The sequence below is a fragment of the Plutella xylostella genome, chromosome 28 (genome assembly GCF_932276165.1).
Source record: "Plutella xylostella chromosome 28, ilPluXylo3.1, whole genome shotgun sequence".
NCBI classification, from domain to species: domain Eukaryota; kingdom Metazoa; phylum Arthropoda; class Insecta; order Lepidoptera; family Plutellidae; genus Plutella; species Plutella xylostella.
In genome coordinates this window covers 6,029,205-6,053,647 of record NC_064008.1, presented here as the reverse complement: position 1 = coordinate 6,053,647, position 24,443 = coordinate 6,029,205, and the positions used below count along the sequence as shown (strand labels likewise).

At 38.9% G+C, this 24,443-nt stretch overlaps 3 protein-coding genes across 4 annotated transcripts in view; 2 read left to right on the top strand and 1 right to left on the bottom strand.

Annotated features, from left to right (window-relative positions):
- The window catches only part of LOC105393462, a 124,194-nt gene that overhangs the window by 27,228 nt on the left and 72,523 nt on the right, over positions 1-24,443 (bottom strand). Inside the window, exons 3-11 of the mRNA XM_048631394.1 lie at positions 23,345-23,418; positions 8,903-8,987; positions 7,028-7,244; positions 6,429-6,545; positions 5,986-6,093; positions 2,626-2,764; positions 2,109-2,209; positions 468-563; positions 77-173 (exon numbers count right to left, since the gene is read on the bottom strand). Coding sequence (XP_048487351.1) covers positions 77-173; positions 468-563; positions 2,109-2,209; positions 2,626-2,764; positions 5,986-6,093; positions 6,429-6,545; positions 7,028-7,244; positions 8,903-8,987; positions 23,345-23,418 — 1,034 coding nt within the window. The remainder of the gene's footprint in view (positions 1-76; positions 174-467; positions 564-2,108; positions 2,210-2,625; positions 2,765-5,985; positions 6,094-6,428; positions 6,546-7,027; positions 7,245-8,902; positions 8,988-23,344; positions 23,419-24,443) is intronic.
- On the top strand, positions 10,268-15,788 carry LOC105393827 (phenoloxidase-activating enzyme). Of its 2 annotated transcripts, none has more exons than XM_038111146.2 (8): positions 10,268-10,429; positions 12,312-12,454; positions 12,859-13,019; positions 13,173-13,324; positions 13,793-13,961; positions 14,332-14,537; positions 14,865-15,019; positions 15,351-15,788. In XM_038111146.2, the coding sequence occupies exons 1-8, from the start codon at positions 10,369-10,371 to the stop codon at positions 15,624-15,626; spliced, it is 1,323 nt and encodes a 440-aa protein (XP_037967074.2). In that variant the 5' UTR covers positions 10,268-10,368; the 3' UTR covers positions 15,627-15,788. The 2 variants fall into 2 exon arrangements, with proteins under 2 accessions (XP_037967074.2, XP_048487345.1); XM_048631388.1 differs by lacking the exon at positions 10,268-10,429 and adding an exon at positions 11,419-11,642.
- On the top strand, positions 16,337-19,911 carry LOC105393828 (phenoloxidase-activating enzyme). Its single transcript, XM_038111149.2, has 6 exons — positions 16,337-16,516; positions 16,914-17,074; positions 17,506-17,752; positions 18,393-18,546; positions 18,756-18,958; positions 19,362-19,911. The coding sequence occupies exons 1-6, from the start codon at positions 16,468-16,470 to the stop codon at positions 19,763-19,765; spliced, it is 1,218 nt and encodes a 405-aa protein (XP_037967077.2). The 5' UTR covers positions 16,337-16,467; the 3' UTR covers positions 19,766-19,911.

The following is a 24,443-nucleotide window of genomic DNA, read 5'->3' as shown; positions in this document are numbered from 1 at the left end:
TTTTTTTCTTAGCAAACTGTACTAACCAACCTAATACAAGCTTTACACCACACAAGTACAATGACGGACAACTCACCCGCATTCCCCAGTCCATCTCTATTGTCGTCGTGGTCCTCGATGGTGCTCTTCGCCGGAGTCGTGCACTCGCTGCTAACGCTCTGATTGTCCGAACCCTGGGTGTTTAGAATAGGGTATTATTTTATAACCGATTTTTAAAAAACATACATGTCTGTGTTTTGTACCCATTAGATATACCTATTTCGGGGCGTGTTGTAGGAAGGCTCTTAAAAATTATTTTGTTGACATGAAATATTAATTGCAACACACAGATACAAATCTCCATTCACCCACACACACGTCTCCAAAAGCGCAATACCAAGTAGCGTCAGCAGAAAAATCAAGCAAAAAAAAAAGTTGGGGGGGGGGGAAGAAATAAAAAAGTGTAAAAAATAAAAAACTGGCAGTACATTATCAACGTAGAGCGAAAGCTGTCTGTGCAAGGCGTCCTGCGACCGGAAGCCCGAGTCGGTACTGCTCACGCTCGCAGCCAAGCGACCGGAGTACTAGTGACAAAATAAACAAAAGAATAAGAAAATAAAAAAAAGTAAAAAAAATAATAATTGGTGGATGTAAAGTCAATGGATGTTTCTTTAAAAGAAGTAAATAAATGTTATGATAAATAGTATTTTTTTAATAATAACAAAACGGATATTAAAAACAAATGAGACAAAATAAAAGATTTAAAAAAATGGGATGGATGTAAACGCAATGAATGTTTCTTTAAAAAAAGTAAATAAAACGAACATAATGGATGTTAAAAACAAATGAGGCACAGTGATTTACACTACTTAGTTTTAATAAATTGACAAATGATCGTCTTCCCACGAAAAATTAAGTAAAGTACTTAAAAAAAGGAAAGTCCTGGTATTCAGTATGGCGTTTTCTGTTTTTAATCAAATACTCGTACTTATGCGTTGCGTAATAACATAATTGTATGGTGAAAAGTTGAAAATATGGCGTGATTGAAAGCGTGTCATGTTTGAAAGTAGAAGTTGATTAAATAATAAACACATAGGTACATTTTGTATCCTTCTAAAGTTTACAGTCAAACAATAAAAAAATGCAACAAATGTCTAGCCAGTAGCCACTAACTACAAAAAAAAACTCTTTAAATCTAATCCACTCAGATTTAACAGACACAGAACAGGTTTTCAGATTTAGTAACTTAAATAAAATCTAGATAGTTACACAACAAACTTTAATAGTTTGACCATGGTGGAGCATTTATCTACTTTACCTACTGAGTTTCCTCTACTAGTCAGTAAGGTGCATTTTATTGGCTAATAAGTAATTAAAATTGAAATCCACGTAATAGGTGTTAAAAACGATAATGACAAAGTTGATGATTAAAAAATACTGTCAAAAATGATAATGATAACGATACGACATTTTGATGATGAAAATTACTCTCATCGTGATAAAAACCTTACGATAATGATGACTACTTTGATGATGCAAACAACGAATCTGATGACAATGAAAACGAATCTTATGATGATAAAAATGACTCTCATGATGATAATAAAGACTCTGGCGTTAACGATAACAACTGTAATGATCTTAATGATGATAAAAATTGCTCTTATGATGATGAAAATGACTCTTATGATGATCAAAACAACTCTGATGATGACTATAGCACAGTAAGTACAGTACCTGCGACAGGCAGTGGGGCGCGTCGTGCCCGGCGACGACGCGCTCGATATGGGAGCTCAACAACTCACTAGTCACATCATTGTTATTGACACAAACGACGGTGAAGATAATGATAATGTAGAATATGTCGAAGTTAATGATCTTAATAATGATGATAATGACTCGCATGATGATCAAAATGACACTGTGTACACTAACGATGAAAATGAATATCGTGACTATGAAAATAACTTTTATGATGATTAAAATGAATCTTATAATGATTAAAATCACTCTAATGATGCAAATGACAGTCACGATGATGAAAATGACTCCTGTGATGATGATAAAGACTCAGATGATGATGGCAATGACCTAGAACATCTAGATGACTCCAGCTACATAGACAGTACCTGCGACAGGCAGTGTGGCGCGTCGTGCGCGGGCGGCAGCGTGCCCGTCGACGACGCACTCGATATGGGCGTGGAGCAACTCACCGTGGAACTGGACGCGTCTGTCGAACAATACAACGATGTTTAGTCAGAGAAAAATATATAAATTGTGGTCTGAAATTCTGAATATTGGTTAACTATTATTGATATTATAAACCAGATATTTGAAGAGGGCTTGTGATGTTGGTGCTATTTATTATGCTCTATGTAAATTCTAACTAACATTATACGAAACAGCGCCATCGCCATCTCTCGAAAGTTCGAAAGTTTCTGATATATTTTCGTGTCCTGGCAATAAAATGGCTCTTCGAAGCTTTCATGCATTATCGTTATTACATTATGTTTTTACAATAAAAGTGAAGCTTTATGCTACTGCTATCAAGTCACTCCTTTGCATCGGTATACAATTATTGGTAGGTATTTCCTACGCTATGTAATTTTAACCTTATGGGTATAACATTCAGGTCCAAAATCTCACCGTGATTATGCTGCGTATTCAGCGACGAGATGGAAGTGAGTGAAGACTTGCGGCTGCCGAGGCGAGATGAAGGCGACGGCGAGTGCGGCGCGGAGCCCGCGTCCCAGCCGCCGTTGTAGGATTTAATGTCGCATATTACCTGTGGGGTGAGGGTTGGAGTTGAATGGAAATTAGTCAAAACTAGGTATTTAGGGTTGGTGGACCCCAACACAAGCAAGCTTGTTCTGAGAGAGTTGTCGGGTAAGTGGGCAGTGCGGCGCTGACCCCGCGTCCCAGCCGCCGTTGTACGACTTTATGTCGCATATTACCTGTACAGTAACGAATAAATAAATATGTGGGGACATCTCACACACAACCATCAGACCCCAAGCTAGACAGAACCTGTGTTATTGGTGTCGGACAGCTGATATATCTACACAAATACATATAGAAACATACTAAATATAAATATCAACACACAAGACCTCTTGGACCAGACCCAATATCTGTCATTAAACAAATATCTGCCCCAGCCGGGAATCGAACCCGGGACCTTCGGCATAGCAGTCAGAGTCACTAACCACTACACCATTAAGCCGTCTAGTTGAATGAATGAATTGAATGGAAATTAATCATAACTAGGTACTTATGAAAAGCTGTTGGCAGACCACCTGCTATAGATTGGCAAGTTGCTTGGCGACCCTCCTTGCGGGGTGAAAGATGCGGAGGGGACGAGGTACCCAAGACGACAGCGGGTAGCGGGAGGGTAGCGGGGAAGGGCAACGCGTGCACTGCATGTCATTGTTACGGCAGTCTCGGCCGCGCAGCCGAGGCGGCCACATGTCTTATATAGTCTGTCATAATTTGAGTGCGACCCACATGAGATCATTGATCCTGAGACCATTAGTCTTAGGATGAGTGTTGAGGCCTTTTTAGGGTTCCGTAGCCAAAATGGCATAAACGGAACCCTTATAGTTTCGTCATGTCCGTCTGTCCGTCTGTCCGTCTGTCACAGCCGATTTACTCGGAAACTATAAGTACTACAGTGATGAAATTTGATGGGAATATGTGTTGTATGAACCGCTACAAAAATATGACACTAAATAGTAAAAAAAAGAATTGGGGGTGGGGCATGAAATATATTGGCATACATGTAACTGAGGGATGAAATTTTTTTTTTCGATGTACATACCCGTGTGGGGTATCAATGGAAAGGTCTTTTAAAATGATATAAAGTTTTCTAAAAAACATTTTTCTTAAAGTGAACGGTTTTTGAGATATCAGCTCTCAAAGTCGTAAAAAGTATGTCCCCCCCCCCTCTATTTTTATAACTACGGGGTATAAAATTCTAAAAAAAATAGAGGTGATGCATGCTAATTAACTCTTTCAACGATTTTTGGTTTGATCAAAGTATCTCTTATAGTTTTTGAGATAGGTTGATTTAACTGTAATTTTGCTGCTACGGAACCCTTTGTGCGCGAGCCCGACTCGCACTTGGCCGGTTTTTAATATTATTATTAGGTATCTATAATTCGTCAACAAAATAACGTTAATAACAACAAATCGTATAATGTCTCAATATAGGGGCTTCTTGTAGAACAGCGTACCGGATCAGTTATGCTACGCGGCTAAAGGTTGGTACTGCGCAGTCAGATACGAAAAAGTAAACAACAAAGACGAAGAGTCCATATGACAGTGCGTCAGTTGTCAGTTCTTGTAACTAGGAAAGCAACCAAAATTTATGTGATTTGATGAAAGTAATTAATGAGCAAAACACAGAGAAAAATTACAAAATTGATGAAATTTTGAAAGAAAATGGTCATATCGTGCTTCGTCTACCCCCATACCACCCGGAATTAAATCCTATTGAACTTGTGTGGCGGTACGTGAAAGGCGAGCTCGCAAGAACGTCGATTGACTCTAACTTAGATAAAGAGATAAAAGACTTAAGAGTTGCTTTTCTCTAATTATTCGCCTAAAAAGTGGAGAAATTGTGACGACCATGTCATAAAAAATTAAGACGAATATTATAAATCTGATAGAGTATTTGACGATGTATTGGACAGGTATGTCATTGTTTATTTATAATTTATTGTAAATTAAACATAAATTGGTTTTTGTCTTAGATTTATAATTGAAGTTAATGAAAACGATGATGAAGATGAGGATGACGACGACGATGAACAAGTTCAAACAGAGAGTGAACATGAAAGTGACATGGAAATTGATTTATAAAATAAAACACTTTTACATAAATAAATTCAAATTGGTAGATATTCTGAAGGTAAACATCCAAATTTTAATGCTGTCAAACTATAAATTTTAAGCTAAATATGACATTTACGGGAACACTCATAGAATAAAATTTTACTTACGTCAGAAATAGTTACAAGCTATCGCGAGATTAATCCGGGCACACTTTTCTACGTGTGTAGCATGTCGTGCTACCTCGCCCCCGCCACTTCTTTCACCCCGCAAGGAGGGTCGCCAAGTAACTTGCCGCATTATAGATGGTCCGATTACATCTGCATGGTTGCGGGGAAACAGTGGACCGGAAGTACTGGTGTACAAATAAGGAGACCTATAGCCAACAGTGGGCGATAGAGGCTGATGATGATGATGAGGTACTTATTATAGGGTAGGTCGTAGGCCTAGATGCCAATAAACAAACCACTAGCCAAAACATCACAGTCTTGATGATTCATATTCTAAATGGTGCTGCCTAAATGCTGACGTACCGCAAGATGGCGCATTTTCCCCTCTCTTATTTGTTATCTTCGTTAATAGTATCTCAGAAAATCTGTCTTATTTCTACCACATCTACGGAGTACCGCAAGGTGGCCCTTTGTCCCTTCTCTTATTTGTTATCTTAATTAATAGTACCTATCTCAGAAAATCTGTCTTCTTCCTACCACATCAACCGTTCTGATCACTGTTGTGTACATACTTGTAGGCTGGCGGGCGGCAGCGTGCGCGGCTCCCCCGTGTGCCGCACTAGTTGCTGGGAGCCCTCCTGCAGGGGCCCCACCTCCGCTAGCATTGCCACTTCACTCATCATCATCAGCATCAACATCACAGTCTTGTGTACATATTAAAATGCCTAAAAGTCTCAGGATCGAACTGTATAGCACCAAATTTTCGCCAGTGTTGTATTCAGATCTGTATCATGTCGGGGTCACCACTATGGAGATACAAAGTCAATTGAAGGACCCTCCAATTAACCATGGGTACAAATCTGACCACGGCATTGGCTGTATCCTGAGCTGTTATTCGTTGTCCCATCTGTAAACACATCTACTAGCGCACTGGCCCTATATGTAGAGGTATACTCTTAAACGTATTATACTGGTCGAATAATCTTAAAGGTGAGGCCCCACTTACTTGCAGGCTGGCGGGCGGCAGCGTGCGCGGCTCCCCCGTGTGCCGCACTAGTTGCTGGGAGCCCTCCTGCAGGGGCCCCACCTCCGCTAGCATTGCCACTTCACTCTCCTGTGGATAGAAAATAGACATATACAATAATAATTACAGACAAAACAAAAGGTTTCAAAAATTCTAATGGAGACTAAATCAGCATCGGCATCGTCTTTCCAGAGATATGGCTATAAAATTAAAACTTTCAGTGCAAAAATAAAGCATATAGCTTAAACGTCTTCCAGACATTCTTTGGATGGAGATAGTGAGTTCAAATGTTTTTAGCAAAGACGCAACGGTGCACGATTCTGATCAAATCTATCTGAGATAGCATCCAGTCGAGAACTATATTTTGTGGTTACTTTTAGAGCTGCACTATTATTAACTCTTGGTCCATATAAAAGTCCACTCACCACAACAGGGTTGAGCAGAGACACGAAGTGACAGAAGCGGCTGCGTTCTTCCACCAGCGCCGCTTTCACGGCCTTCTCTTCCATCTCTTCGAGCTGCTGCTTTCTCTCTTCCACGTCCTGGAATATAATGGTTAATGTTTAGTGATTATCGTAAGAGCAGCGTAATTCTTGAAACTTGCATAGTGTGTTAACTGAAGAGACTAATGTAACAAATAAACTCTTGAGGATAGGAAGAGGTACACCTAGCTTTCGCCAGTGTTATGTTTAGTCGCATGTTTACTGCGCGTCGTGTCGGTAGGTTAACATTTGTGATTCTTATGTATTTTCTTTGTGATTCGATTCAAACCATACATTCACTGGTTTCTCTTAGCTAGAGCTGGCTCCCTTAGAGCCGAACATTGCGTTAGCATTGTTGTTTTGACTGCGTTTAGCTCCAAATCGGCTGCATTCTACGAGTAGTCTTCACACATTTACAGTCATCACAAGGATTCAGGGCGTTAAAGCTCATTCTACCACTATTTTTAATTTGCTTCATTACTTACTCATGACGCAGTCGCTAAAGCTACATATACATTATGTTTCCTCAGTAAAACACTTACTTGCATCCCAACCTCAGCGCGATGTTTAGCGTGCGGCTGAGCGCGCCGCGCCTTGCGCGCGTTGCGTTGCGCGTCGTGCACGCGGCGACGCAGCTCGGCGCGGGCACGCTTGCACTCACGCGCGTGCTCGCGTGACAGAGCGCCCGTGGCGCAGCCGCCGCGGCGCCACTCGTCCGCGCGTTCCGAGAGAGGGGTTATTAGGGTGTCCATCAATACGCTATGGAAGAAAAAGAAGTGGTTAAAACTTGATGGATTGTATACTATAGGGCCAATCACGGGCGGATGACACCTTGATCAGCGCCCCTGACGGTATCGATCGTTAGAAACTAATAAATCGCGTATAAATTCGAGTGACTTTAATCATGGAAGTAGAAAAAAAGACGGAATATCGCGAACTAAAAACTGAGGCACCCTAAGTAAGTCACTTTCATTGTTACGACGAGCTCAACACGCACACATTCACACTCAAAGTAAGTCAGTTTGCCGCCGCGCGCCAATCAGGTCTCTCTTATGTCGCCGCCATTGTGGTGTCTCAGTGTTTTAGTAAGCGAGATTCCTTCAGCCTTTTTTTCTACTTTCATGTAAACGCATACAAATTCGAGTGACTTTAATATTGCACTCGCGCGCGTGCTCGCATTAGTACGCTGTGAAGTGTGGAGAGATATTTAATAAGTATATACAAGAAATTAATATACAGGTAGAGCTTAAAACCGAGTAGTGGTCGAGACAGTATACTGGGCCGTTTATTGGTCGAGGATCAGGCGAGGATACTGTCTCGCCACTCTACTCGGTAGGTAGTCTAGGTAGGTAATAAGCTGTAACAAGGGTATTACCGGGTGGCGGCCAACCTAGTCGAAATGCGAAAAATTGGCTCGATTCTCTAGATATGAACTGTGAGTAGGTACATTGCTGAACTTATTTGTTCTAGTTCACTACCAATGTAACGTGAACGCTCGCCTTACCATCTAGCGGATAAATCCAAGATCCCTTCCGCTTCTTAGTCCGTTGTAGTAAAAATAGGTTTTGTTACCGAGGTGAAACGATTAGCCATGACTGGGCGCGCATAGTATGTACTCGAATAGTTGAAACGTCACTTGGTGAGCCTCATTTCGTACATCATCATCATCATCATCAGCCTATAGTAGTCCACTGCTGGACGTAGGCCTCTCCCAAAGCACGCCACTCATGAGGTTTATTAATTTTACATAATATGCAGCGCATTACATTGCACTGACCAATCCGATTTGCTATGATTCACATTTTAAAAATGCACAGCAGCTAGCATCGCGAACAATTTGATAGCACAGTTACAAAGGAAACACGTATCCTGATGCAACGAACTCACACCACAAATACCTCATCAAGATCACAGATTAGCAAGTACTATACAGTATGAGCCACAGGAAAGTGAAACCCGTGGATAAATTGCTAAATTAACTACCTATATTATAAATAATGTATGCCATCATCGCATTAGAAGGTAATCTTGGCTAGGAAAACTGTTGTGCTGTTACTATGTCTAGGGAAACTCTAAAAAGTTGCATCATGAGTTTGTCATCATAGTCGTCCTGGGTTTCTCACCGTGGTGAAAGGATTAGCCAGTCAGAATAGCTATGTATGTTTTTTATCTATCCAGCATACCTACATCAGGCGCAAGACGCGAACTTCAAGACACATATCGCGGCTTCGAGAGCGAGCGTGACGGAAATCTTTAGTCATTATTGTCTTGCACGGTGCGCCCGATGCTAGGCAATCTAGGCATCTTATCTCGGGGAGTTTCTTTCGCCATTTCTTCTCCTCAGTTACTGAGCCTGAGAGTAATATAATTGTAAAATTTTATGTCGAATGAAATGATATTATATTCTATCCCCTCACCTTATAAAGGTCTTCATCCTGGTCTCGATGGCTCTGTGCCGGAGACACACCCTCGTCAGAGCCGTGCCAATGTCCTTGGTCGCTCCTGAAGCAATCATGAAAAACATTTTAATATCACATAAATATTATACAGGGTGTCGTAACTTAAAGTGCACATCCGAATCATAGTGACGCAACTCGTCAATCTAAAGAACTTTTGTTCTAGACTTTTGAATGCTTGCGAATTTTGTTTTTGCTAATTCATAGAAACTTTGTTTTTTTACTATGTACAGAGAGTATATATTTTTTTGAATTTTCAAAATTTGTAGAAAGAAAGTAATTTAGAATAAAAAATTGTGTCACTATGATACCCAATCCACCGCAACCATAAAACATCGAACATCTTTTTCCGTATGGGGTTAAAACAGAAAGACTTAAATACATAATATTTTTTATTACTCATAATGTCCATAATAGACATAAACTATCAAATTAACATCGTTACGTTTCGTTACATTATAAACCCAACGTTTACGTTTAAAAATGGAAATAACTAATTGGCTAGGGAAAAACGGGTATAATGTTGCTAAATATGAAAGTTGTATGTTTATTTATGTGCTCTATGTACGGTCGGGTATTCCCCGACTAACACATACATACATACATCATAGTCCGTACATACATCTTTAACGTTGCCAAAACAATTTTACTATCTGTGAAATAAGGTCCATAATCGCAGGAACAGTGATAATGACTTGTTGCGTTAATTTGTGGTACAGTGGTTGATGTTGCCCTGGACTTAAGATAAAGAAGAATTATTAAGATGCGACAGGTTTAAGTATGCATAAGTGCCCTGGCCAGTCAGCTAGTGACATATAATTGGGCAGGCTAACACTTTTACCGTCAGTACGGGAAAATCTTATACATATTACCGAAAACTAAAAATAATAATATTCAAATCAAATTGGAGGGGTTTTAAATTGTTATTTACATATAAAATCAATATGCATAGTATTATTTTCTATATGTATATACTTTGTACAGATTGCACCTTAAATAAACAAGTCACAAAACAAACATTGTTTGCGTAGTCAACCCAATAAAATAAATATCACTCAATTTAAATAAATCCGAAAACATTTAACAGCCAAAAAAGTCGCAAAAAAACTCTGAACAAACGTCACACGATGACGATCCCACACAAAAAATAGTTTAAAACAAATCAAATTATACTTAACAAACGTGTATTCCTAACGTGAAATCACCCCGTCACACCGGTTTCTTTCGAGCATGTTAACCTTAAAACGGACTTTATTTTAACAGCACGTATGTTCGAATTACTTTAACGTGCGGCTACTAGTTTTCCTGAGATGACCATAAACAATTATTTTATTCGCAGACAGTGACCGAGCGAAGGCGGCGTCGAACGGACTGGCCGCTAAGAGTGTTGTGAAAAAAATATGTGTTCGATAATTGAATTTTAAAAAATGACTCCGTTAATCTTAATATCTGCGTTTGTTACCTCATATATGTGCTATGTGCAAGGGCGTAAGTTTCAAATCCTGTTTACATTATTTATAATTTATGCGAACGGAAAATGTTTGTCGGGTTGTTTTGTGAAGATTTTTGCTAGACCGTGGCCTTGGGGCTCTCTGGTTTTCGAAAAATAAACGTAGGATGTTATTTTTTGAGTTTCTCGACGATACGTAGTTTTACAAGTTAATTTATTCATCAAAAATCGTACTCAAAACGAGCTTTGGGTTCTTACGAACTTATGTGCCATAATTTTGTATGATTATAACTTGATCCTAGAATAAATGGCTATCAGGGAAGACATACGCAATCAATACAAACATGTGATTATTTGCTGATGATGGTGATAATAGAAAAGAATAGAATATATGTATATTATTTATTTGTACACAAGAACATGGACAAAATTACAAAAAAACGTAATCTCACACATAATTATGTACAAATGGCGGTTTTATCGTTGATTATACTTATCGATCTTCCTCAATTCTATCTTCTGACAACAATTTAAAAGCTGTGTGGTCTATAAACCTATATGTCTATATCTTTCTTTAAAAAGAACCTACGAGTATTTAGGTTTCTAAGAATTATAAATCCTAAAACCAATATTTTATAATAAAGCTATATAACTTTCTAGAATCATTTCTAGACAGTTAAGGTACCGGCTACCTGTTTAAGGTCAGAACAGAAGTCGAGAGGCCTAAAGGTCTTGGTTAGACTACGAAGCTCCTGTATCAATAAATAAATAAAGTAGGTACCTACAGAGTAGTATAAGTATAACGTAACTTTATGGCAATCATTACTTTAATGATAAAAGTTTCGAGTAAGTAGTAAGTTATACATTTCATTAAGTAATGCGAATATATCTGGTTCAGTAGGTTTTAAAGTTTAGCATAGTACAGCTTTTTTACAACATAATTCGAAATTAGAGATCAAATAATCAATTCAGATAAATCTACTAATAATATCCAACGTGAGCTATTTGAGACACTACTAACATGCATTAATCGATTATGTATTAATGATACACGTGTTTCAAATAACAACAATATTATATGAAGGTTAATTCTAAAAGAAGCGAGTTCAAATTATAATGAAAACCAGTGTTTGATGCACAAAAAAGCCACTGATGTTATGATAGCTTGCAGGGCCATGAAAAAGTGGATGAAAAACGAAAAGAACGAAATAGATCGTCTCATGTTGCTTGACCGACTTAACGAGATTCAAGGTACTATGAGTTTAGACCTATTTTCATACCTTGGGTATTGGTCACCTAGGTCTGGTGTAGCACATTAATTTAATACGGTAGCACTGCAATGGGAAGGCAAGGCACAATAGGTAAAAATTACAGCACTTTATGGCGCAAAAGATTAAAAAACTATCAACGCAATTCAAAAGCACCGCAGAATATCGGCCGATATTTTTGTAATGCAATTTTTGTGTGCAATAAAGAGTATTTTATCTTTATCTTTATCTTATGTTTTGGGGACGTGTGAGTTAATATACATCATATTCAAGCCAGTTTGAAGCACATCTACCTTCTTATCAAATCGCTTGAGTATGGCGTCATAATATGGTTTATTGACTTCATTATTGAACCATGACCAACCACACTGCACTGTCACAAAACAATCAAACTAAAGGCACATACGAATGAAATGTTAACGTTAATCATTTAAATAAATGGTTATATACCTACCACCATTTATCAGGAAAGAGCACATATAAACTATTGAAATATAAAAAATACAAGACAAACATTTTTGTTTGGATCTCGGCACAATAAAAAAGTATCTCAAAGATAATTAAACACAAACAAATAATAAACATCTAAAAAGAAAATCCAGTCCAGGCGCAACAATGTTCTCCAATCTTCATACAAACTTTTTGTTTTCAGAATCTACATGCAACGGACAGTGTGTGGTCATCAAGCAATGTCCAGCACTGAATGAAATAGCTAGTAAAACCCCACCTCTGAGTCAAAAAGATTTGGAAACATTGAGGAAAGCTTACTGTGGATATCAAGGAAATATACCTAAGGTAAATAAAAAAACATTTCTTCTCGAATATTCCACACATGAGTATTTTCCTTCCAGGTACTCTAACCTAATCTTAGAAAACAAGATCTTATTTCCAGAAATATTGAGTCCTCTTATTCACCGGTCACCATCATATTATTTATTTATTTTATTTATTGAATTATAGGTATGAATTAATACATAAAAAACAAGCTTAAAGATACTACAATAATCCTCGCAGGATTGTGTGCAAGCATATCATGTATTATGCTCTTGAAGCAAACCACAAACCTGCCAATATTCCATTCTCAGATTTGGCTTTGGGGCGGACAATATTAGTATCTTGCTATCTCCCTTCCCCATTAGTGATGCTAACCCTATTATATTCTTTCTCCCTTATTCATCATTGGCTCCACTTGATTACAGGTATGCTGTCCCGCCAAGCCCGCCGTCGATGACAACACCTGCATCGACGCTGACGGTCAGTTCGGGAAATGTGTGGGGGTCTACTCCTGCCCACACATGGTGAAGCTTCTGACAGAGACTCCCATTGCGCCGGAGAACTACAACTATATCCAGAACTCCAGGTAGGATATCGATTTCCCACGATACGCCTCTTAAAGCACTAACGTAGGTACTAGCCGATTATTTCCCTACTCAAAACCATTCTAAACGAGCTACCGACCACCCTCAAATCTGTGACGTCACGACACCTCTAGAATATTCCTCGACATTTCCAGATGCGAGGGCAAAGACAATTACAACGTGTGCTGCGGGCCCGGTCGGCTGGCGACACCCTCCACTCCCACAGACTGCGCCCCGACCATCGCGCCTCCTGACAGGAACAGCGAGTGTTGCGGCCGCGAGGGCTCCCAGGGCAACAGGATTTTCGGTAAATAGAGACTCGGTAATTATTCCCTTGTAGCGCAACAGGAGCTTGTGGTGGCTGGATGGATAGAAAAAGCCGATGAAAGGGTGCTGTGGAAATCGTTGGGAGAGGCCATTATAAAGGATGATTATACATACATATATAGTCTGTGTTCTAATCTGCACGTAAGTGGTACTCTTGACCATTGCTACAATGTTGTACCGGATGCCTGGATCTCAGACGGTAGGCTAGTTACCAGCTTTGTGGGGAACCGGAAGTCAACACAATATGATTCAGTAGTAGCAGTATCAAGGTTACAGACTGTGTGGCGCTACTTGGAAGAGGTCATATGTTAGCTGATAATGATAATAATTACATCCTAGGAGACGCTTTCAACTAAGTATTACGTTAGTCATAACTGGAATCTACGTCAATTCCACGACACTAAAATCTATGACTACTTCTTTCACACGCAACTGTCTCAATTTCCAGGTGGAAACGCCACATACGTGGACCAGTACCCATGGCTCACCCTCATCGAGTACCGAGGCAGATCTGACGATAGGATCAAGTTGCTGTGTGGAGCTTCCCTCATCAGCAGCAAATACGCTCTGACAGCCGCCCACTGTCTGGTGGGACCCGTGCAGAGTATTGGCACTCCGTAAGTGTTGATTCGAATCATAGAAGAATGCGGACTCGAGTGTAGCAATTGCTGGAATATACGATAACTAGCTTTACCACCTGGCATTGCATTTCAAAACTTACTTGTATATTTTTTTTCCTTGTGGTTTTACTAATAGTTAAGTCGGTAAAAGAAATCAACCTCCCCGTAGCTCACTATCAACTGTACCTTATAATTATACATCCGGCACACCCGAGGCTTCCGACGATTGACAACTTATCTGATTGGCTAATCTTTTCACCACAGTGATGAACTCGAGATCAGCTAAGAAGTAGGAAGATCAGACCAACAAGCAGCTATTACATTGCTTATCAAACACCCTTCTTATATAAAGTTCATTTGTTTATAGCATCAACGTTCGTCTCGGCGAATACGACAAGAGCAACGACGGCCCCGATTGCGTCCTCACTGAAGGCCAAGGCAAGGATTGCACTAATGGAGTCACGATCATACCGATAGAGAAGTCCATACCACATCCGATGTATGACCATCGGAGCAGTGCGAAGCGACACGACATTGGACTGCTGAGGTTGAAGGAGTTCGCACCTTACGACGGTACGATTGATTTATATCATTATCATTCTCATCACCAGTCAAAATCGTTCACTGCTGGGCAATGGCTTCTTTCCTCGGCCTTCCTCATCCAACCACTTCGCACAATCAGTTGTAGGTCCACATATACTTTGTTTAGGTATATAGCACGAAAGATTCGTTTTTATAAGCAGTCTCATTTGCATTAAATTGAAGCTTATTGTGACAGGTATTACCCTTATATTTTATACTGTAATATATAGCTAAGGAGATATACATTCAATAATTTGTAAAGAACTATGTAATTCTACAGCTATTCAACAATCAACTAATCCGTTCAATTCTTTCCAGATTTCATTCGACCCATATGTCTGCCGTCATCAGACATCACCGCCAACCCTCCAGACAAGCTGAGGCTGCTCACTGCAGGGTGGGGAGCTACTGATGAGAGACACAGCGATAGTGCAATCAAACTGCACGTGGCATTGCCGTACGTGACTCTGCAGGTAATTATTGAGGTTTTTTGGGGTCGGTGATGGAAAATATCGCGATGAAAATAGTACGTCGCAGTTGCGGCAGTAACTAGTTTTGACAGGGAAAAAGTGCCTAACGTCTGTCACTTACACTTGTATATATTGTACTCTTAGACAAAATATCCCTGATTGTTCTTCTATATTAAATGCTTATTCAGATGTAGGTATATCGCCAGTAGGCGTCTATGTCCAACTGTCTTGCAAGATAAAGCGAGAGAGGATGATATCTTTCTAAAAAAACATCCGATTCTTATATCATCAGCATAATCTCGTCTAATATACTAATAATCATTGTCTTTTCCAGCAATGCCAAAGCTTATACAGCATGGAGCGAGGCTCTCTCCAGCTGTCGCAAGGCCAGATGTGTGCGGGAGGAGAGAAGGGAAAAGATTCGTGCAAAGGAGACAGTGGCGGCCCTCTCATGTACGAAAACAGAAGCGAAAGATCTCTTAGCGGATACTTCGAAATTGTTGGCGTCGTCAGTTTTGGACCTCGAATATGCGGGCAGGAGAAAATCCCAGGCGTTTATACTAAGGTTTCCGAATACCTCAGCTGGATCAGAAGCAATATCAAACCATGAGAATAGTTGTGGTAGTGAAATAAGTTGTGATTTATGTAATATCTATGGTATTGTGAATGACCTACATATATTATGTTGTGAATAATTAAGGTTTTGTATATTTTTTATATGAATACATATTGTTTAAGATCTCAGATTCCATTAAAGTCATTATAATGTAAAGAGTGTTTTATTCGGTAATTGGGCAATGAATAGAACATAACTTGGCTAAAAGTGATCAACTGATGATCGTCTTTGTTTAGCATTTGAGTACGGATCGATAACGATAATGATGTTCAAATGATCACTCAATGACGATTTTGGTAGAATGACATTCTTTGAATGTGGAATGGTGATAATCATTTACAACAAACAGAACAATGCATTCTGATTCAAATTGTTATAACCGTCTGCGTCCATAAGGAAACAAAAAGTCCATTGCTTGAAGTCACGTCTACATATCTCCACATCGCATACATTTATGCCAACTATCATTATAAACAAAACAGGTTAGGTAGCCAGCCGATATCGGCAGATATGCGCGTAAAAACCAGTCGACTGGGGTCAGCTAAATAGCCTCTCGTATCACTGGGTTTTCCTCAAAGTGCCTTATTCGCTAACCGAAACATCTGTTGGATCTGACAGAAGCTGTCAATGTCACGTACAGCCAATAAAAGCTTTCGATTCCAAAGCGATCGCGATAGATGTAGAAGATACACAATACGGCTCCAAATTTGAATTGTTGTGAAGCAAAGGTATATTATCCAGTCCTGTGTTTCGTTTCGAAGTGGATGTTGGTACGCTTATTTGTTGGAGCTTATTTATTTTGATTGTGTATGTTATGTGGAGGTGACAGTTCAAAATGAGTGTAATAGCTCTCCTGTTTGTTGGTGTCAGCGTTGTCTTTGCACGTAAGTTACTTTTTGTTTGTTTTAGCTTTGTTTGAAATATATAGAGGTATGATAAAATATCTCAAGATTTTGTTTTTAAATAAACACAAGTAGACTGCTACATACTGCATAAATTATAAGAAGCACTTTTAATACCACGGAACATTTCTTACGTTTATTTCATTTAATTCATAATATAACAGACAATTTTGTAATTAAACTAAATAAACCAAGCCATATCACCAAGATAAGAAACGGCTTTGAAAAGTTTTTACTAAACAAAGCTGAGATCGCCCACGGTCAAGGAGAATCATAATATACGATACTCGTAGCATACCAATCTGTTTTGGGGTTAAACAACAAGCCAAACAACTTGTCAACAGAACGCCTAAACAAAATAATGCCTATGAAATTTCAGAAGAGCAATGCAGAACTCCAAACGGAGACGCCGGAAACTGTATCCTCCTGGAGAAGTGTGAGCCACTCCTGGCTATCAACAGAATCGAAGTTAAGACACCTGAAGACATACTGTACTTGAGACAGTCCAACTGCGGGTTGTTCATGAAGATCAAGCCTAAGGTAAGTTCTTCTATCCATTTTTGTCATAGGTTTTCGGAAGTTAATCATTCATCCTTATGATCAGATAATAATATTAAACGTAAACTACTGGACAGGACTTCCATCTCGGCCATCCAAATACCTTTCGAAATTTATGTTTTTTTAGGATTTGCTATCAATTGTGAATTTTGGGATTCCCACAATGTGTCTATCAGATACAATAAACTCCAGTTTCCTTATTACAAGATCATCTATAAATAAATTCAATGTTAACCTGTTACTACACAGTTCATATTGCGATTAAACTAATTACAAAATCAAAAACACATTTGGTGTCAATAATATTTTGATAACCAATTTGACTTATACTATACAGTGTACGCTTTCTAATTGAAAAAAGCAACATCCCACCTGACTAACAAATATCTTCACAATCCTCACAAAAATTCCAGGTATGCTGTCCACCCAAAACGCAATGGTCGTCGTTCACCACGGCCAAGCCTTTCGTCCATCCATCCTTGACCTCCGCTTTACCCTCAACTCCTACCACCACCGAGGCACCAGTGGCTCAGAAGACCCCTGATGTAGATGATGATGGTGAAGATGGTGACTACACGTGCAAGCCTGGAGTGAAGCCTCCGAAAGCTGAGAGCTTCTGTTGTGGTGTGGAGTCTTCGTCTGGCTCTGATCGGATTATCGGTAATTTTCTGGTCTTTTTAACTCCTTGATAACTTTTACTGTGTTTTAACCGCAGATACAACTAACAAAATATATATTCTACGTAATTTAGGTTTACAACTAACGGCTATCATGGAAATTGAGAACTGGGTATTGGACAAACAGAATCTACACTATTTTTCATACTAACATTGTATATTAATAGAAATACTACGGTGGTGGTCTGAATTTCCCTGCTTCTTTCATTTTCAGCACTTTATAAGAAGTCAAAAGTTCAAAAGGGGTTACATGTAACTCATCAAGCCTTAAAAGGTGAGGATGCATGAGGTGACACCATTATGGAGACATAAATCGGAAATTTCGGATAAGCTTATGAATCCTAATTTTTTATTCCAAGAACGGTAAAACATAATCTTTTCATAAGTGAAAAGTGCCCATAGCGCTTATTTTTAATAATTGCAATTAGCATGACCGCAAGTGAAAATAATCCAGGATGCCCCCTTTTTCTTCAAACCCTAAACTGCTGGCTCAAAGCCAAGGTGCTTCAGCCTTCCAGTTAAACCAAATATTGTCACAAACCCTTCCCTGAGCCGGACAAAGACAAGTCTGGCTCTTCAAACCATACATACTCAACCATCATTCCCTGACCCCCGACTTCCAGGTGGCAATATAGCCGGCGTGGACCAGTATCCCTGGCTGGCTCTACTGGAGTACAACAACACGGCCAAGAAGACAGCCTGCGGAGGCAGCCTCATCAGCTCTCGATATGTGCTGACAGCCGCCCATTGTCTGGGGCAAACTGCGTGGGGATATGCGTAAGTAACGTTCCTTCTTCTTCATTGTAATAAAAAGTCTTTCAGATTTCATCAGATCAGGTTTTCCTGGCTACATTGTGTGTATAGTTTATCAGAATATGCTCGAACCTTGGCCTTGCATCGCCATCACACTCAGATTTTTACCGCCAGAGAAGGCGTTCCCAATAGCCTTCGTACTAACTATTTCACACAACCCCTTCAAATTCCAGGGTAAAAGTCCACCTCTCCGAGTTCAACACCTCCTCGTACCCGACCGACATTGTCGAGACGGACGGCGGCGGCTTCGAGTACGTGAAGAACATCGTGATCCGCATCGAGAGGCACCTCCCGCACCCCGGGTACGTCAGCAGGGTGGAGCCCGTGCTGCATGACATAGGCCTGGTGAGGCTGGCCAGGGACGCACCCTATACTGGTAAGGAATCTTTGCTAAAGTAATTCTATGACGAATAAGTACAGCAGAAGACAGTTATAAATACCTTCAACCTGCCGTCAGAGCATCCATAAAGGACAAATCGAAAGTGGCCAATATATGTCTGGTAGTCCAGAGACTGACAACTAATCTGATTGAAGAATCCTTACACCAAGATACGCTAGTCCAGCTATCATGTTTGTCGCCGATACCCTAAAAAGACCAAATGCGTACTACACTATTAACTATACTATTATTAAAACTACATCCACTGTCGCCGTTAGTAGTAGGACGATTAAAGCCGAAAACCATCCAATGGCGCTGCTAAAACAGTGATCGATTATTATCTGACAATGCGGATGTTGCAGACTAACCATACCTAACCTTTACCCATTTGCCGTTCCAGAATTCATCCGCCCGATCTGCCTGCCCACATCAGACATCACGGCCATCCCGCACTCGTACCTCGACTTCTGGGCAGCCGGCTGGGGCAGCGACGGTCTTCGCTTCAGCGAGCTCAAGAAGCACATCAAACTGCCTTATGTAGCCTCTCAGAAGTGCAAGAACGCCTTCTACAGCCATCGGAAACCTGACCTCATCCAGGACACGCATCTCTGCGCTGGTGGGGAGAAGGACCGAGATACGTGCGGTGGAGACTCGGGGGGACCGCTAATGTATTCGTCTGGTGATACGTGGATTGTGGTTGGTGTCGTCAGCTTCGGGAGTCTGGTCTGTGGCACGGAAGGGAAGCCTGGAGTGTACACGCACGTTTACAAGTATATGGATTGGATTGTTCAGAATATGGTGTGATTTTTTGTGATGTGTGGCTGCTGAATACTCTTGATCTATATATCGGATTGAAGCTTTACCAAATCATTGGAGGCATTTATGTTAAGAATTTTGTGTAGTTTTAAGTCGAACTGTATTTAAACCATAAACTTTTAAGGATACCGAAACACATTTTTTTATGTCCCTTTCTAAACTTTATTCATCAAGACTTAATTGATTGCTAATTCTAATACATAATTAGTAGGCTTATTCATAATTAGTAGAATCGGCGGAGCGGCAGGTCAAATCCTACACAAATGAACTGAGCCTATATTGGGAGGTTCAGTTCATAGACAATAATCCTCGTTCCAACACAAATGCATGAAACAATAAACAGTTCATGTACATCCTGCTCCAACGGAAATTGACTAACATGGCAGTGAGCAATAAATTAGGTTTTCACTCGTCGACGCCAAATCCAAAATGGAGTTATGTGTTTATTACTAATACTGGAATAGAGCTAATGTTTTGTATCTCAATTTTCGCCATCAAACAACGTAATTGGAATGGAATTAATAATGTGTGACATGTTCATATTATAACCTAATTGATCGTTGTTGACAAAGCTGCAATTAGTAACCATTTAAACCAGGGATGCACAGACTTATCAAGACTAGGGGCCACTCGGATCAATTATTAACTGATGGCGGGCCACCGGAAGTATAGGTAAATAACTTAAGACATTAAAGAATTGATAATAATGTTAAAATTTAAAAAGATTTGATTTATTTTGAAGCGTCGCACGGCATAGTGCTTGCAATCTTTTTTTATTTATTTCGCTTAAATGACAATGGGCGTTTTGGGACCTATGTCCAATAAAGATGAGACATACATCGTTGGATAGCTCTTTTCAAGTGAGCAAAAAAGTATTATGGCGACAAATCCGTATAAGTTGTCCATTTTGAAATATATTCGTCGGAAGGAAGTATTTTTCTATGGCATTGCACTCTCTCTCCTGATGACAGTTAGGGCGTAATACACGTAAACACGTATTATTGAAATTGGAGAAATTACTTTCAACTGGTTTTATTTACTGAGATAATAAACAAATATAATATTATATGAAATATGATCATTTTGTTATAAAAATTAAAAATGAATGTGAAACACTAACAAAACATTAAAATTACAGAAATAAAATATAAAAACTTTCAAGGTACGATTATTCTAATTGGACAGTAAATCAAGACTAGCGCTTACGTTATTCATATTCTGCAAAAAAATACCTTTTCAACGACGTATCACTCATTTCTATTGGTGCTGGTCCCAGCTTCCATATATTGGTGCCCATCATCATTTACACGTAAAACTGCTTCCAAGCATTCGTTTACAAGGCGGTTTCGATTTTTTTGAAGATTTAGTATTGAAAAGGTTTGTTTACATAATATAGGTACAATCAAATAAGCTGGCGCATTTTCACAGCAGACTTTATACGCAACTTTTTGTACGTATTTTTATCAATGCAGCGGTAAAAGTTTCAGCAAAGCAGCAATTTTCTTTCGTTGAATTTGTTGCGTCGTTTTGAATGTCGATAATTTCTAACTGCATTGAACAGGATTTTTTATTTTCCTGGACATCCCTTTGCTTTTCTGCCAGAAAAAAATCCATTTCTTCTACTTATTAAATTAAGAAATCGTTCCAGTGTCAATCCAGGACATAGCCACCTTATTTCTGTATAATTTGTGACTTGCACAACAAAGTTAATTAAATAGTTTGTAGATTTAATTTTGATTAACTTTGTTGTGCAGGGTGACTACCCTAAATCTCTATATTCGCTTTCGATGTTATCAAGGAATTGTTTGAATTGCCTGTGATTTAGTAGTTTTCGGACATATTTTTAAGAATTAAATATTTTTCGAATGTACCTACGAGATTATTATTTTTGCTGTCGGCGGGCCACCAGATTTCGGGCCGCGGTCTGTGCATCCCTGATTTAAACAAAAACAGAACTAAGCGTGCTCATTCATAGTTTTATACACTCCGTTTTTATATGCCAACTTATAAAATTTCTGTTTAAACACAAAAAAACTAGTTTAATGTGTGGTTAGTTGGTTACAATGGAATTTCGCACATACATGTGTTAGGTGTTTGACAGTATCTTGACAAGATGATAAGGTTCTAATGTCAACTGACCGGCGAAAGCCTCAGGTTAGCTGAACCAAAGCAAGGTACAAACCCCTTTGAGAGAATCGCAAACAACATAGTAATATTCTTCCATCGAACTCAACTTTGCATTCAGTAGCGAACAGACGCGCGTGCTAAATAAGGTACATAAAGATACAAGTTAAATGAAATACGTGACACGACTACAGGCTTCGACGAGCAAAAAGTGAATGCGTGTAGTTTTTATCACAGCTTGTTATGGTATCGTGGGAGAGAAACATCGGGATTAAAGCTAGGATAAAATACCTACATAGGATTTAATCATCTATTTTTTTTATCTAGCGCATAACTTTGTAATATGTACAGTTTGTGATGAAAGGATTAGTATTCAAGTAGGTATGCTTTGCTGAATTAATCAGATACTATCGACATAGAAGGCAAAACCCTGTGCCAGCGATTAAGCACATTTAAACAATGCATAAAAAAGCTATGCCAGGAACTGATGAAAACAAATTTGGATATCGCATTTGCCTTAACCCATAACTTTGACTACGAAAAGTATAGCAATAAGAGTAATTAAGTAGGTATATACTAACTTCCTCCATATCATCGAACTGGTTGCGTGCACAATTGCACAAATATCTTGACAATCAAATAGCAGCTAATCTCAGAGGTCTTTGTCCCAGCGCTATGTGAGATGGTGTTGACAACTCGACTGAACAGTCTTCACTTTCTATCCATTCTTCGTGACATTCTTGTTACATGATTAACAGGTCAATTTTAATTAAAAGGTCGGGATTATAAGCGTACTTAAATAGTCTCTCACGGTCTTAAGAATCAATTTTCAAGAGTCATTGAAAGAGGATTAGGTAAATTTGTTGCTGTAATTTCCCAGCACAAAAAATATGACGTGACAGTATAAAAATTACTCCAAATAATAACTTTTCCTGACTGATGAAAAATCCGCTGTAACTTATTAAAAAAACAGTCGATTTAGTAAGCTAAGTTTTACAATCCCTTGCAGGCTTAGAAATTGGCTGAAATGTCTCTGATTGCAGGAAAACAGGCAGACTTATGCTGATACCCCACTTGGCTATTTGTATTTGCCAAAACTTCCATTGACAGTATATTCGCCAAAATGACATCACAAAATATATATTTTCCAAATATAGCCAATACGTTAAGTTAAATAAGTTTTGTCAAATAGGAAAATATGAATAGCCAAGTGGGGTGGTAGTATGAGATTGCAAGAAATTGTTTATAGATAGATATCTATAAAGCATTAATTTGATCCACTTTCTTAAATACACAACAAATCACAATGACAGATACATAGTTGTACTTATAACTACATAGTAGCTAATAGCTATGATAAAGACAGGTTTGTACTTAGCAGGTTGTGTGTTGAAGCGGACCAAAAGGGTGAAAGGGTTTAAAGACAACGAGTTCGTTACTGACCTCGTGCATTCGTAGCGGCGTCGGCTATCTTCTGGAAAGCGTCCAGAAACGTCGCGATAGCCACAAGCGCCGATCTGAAATTAATGTTATAATTCAAGTTTAAATAACTATTTTCATATAATAAAAAAATCATTGTAATAAGGAGATTAACAAGCAGACACTAAGCTATAGATCGAGTCCAGTGGCGTGCTTTGGGAGAGGCCTACGTCCAGTAGTGGACTGCTAATAGGCTGATGACGAAGGGGACTAGGGGAGCCTCCTTTACTAGAGATGCCTTTTTATGGGGCTTGAGTTAGCAAAGGTATGGATGGTTCTACACTAGAGTATAATAATATAGCTACTAACATAAACACTGCTGAGAGATGTAGAAATACGCACGTCTATTACTCGTAGTTATACGCACTGAATAATTAGAGACGTTCTGATATCGATATGTTAAATGAATTCATGATAGTTACACGAGTAATACGAGTATTATAACCTTATACGGGAATTAATTAATACATTCATCATCTTATTGACACACATTATTGTACATTATTTTTTGTATCAGCTTCCATGCCCATCATTCATAAAAGATACGCAGTATGATGAATTTTCCGGTCTGTTTCAATATCACTTTCCATAACTCCTAAACTTATTTGTATAAAGTTTATAATTGAATACAGTGATCTACTTAAAAAGGCGTGTAAGTTTCTTAAGTGTTTTCTTTTGTAAAGTAGAATTTATGAATTAGAATCATCTTTCATACCGTATTAGCATAGGAAAGGTATTTAAGGTAATTCGTGGAATAAATTATAATTTTCATTTTTGTTTTGTTTTTCCACTTGTGCTTCATTTTAATCTAAGAGTATTCTAGATCAAGATAGATCAGGATAAGAAATAGAAAAAGTGTACCTATCGCGAACTTGTTTCGACGATTTTCAGATTCAAAATTATTTGAATTTGACACTAATTTACTTCGTAAATTTTATTTTATTTTGATCTAGACTTCGCGATAGGGCCCCTGTTCGCTCAGTCTAGATTAAAGACGCTTTTAGCATTAAGTTAACGAGCTTGTACATTGTACACTATTCATCATCATCGGTCTATAGCAGTT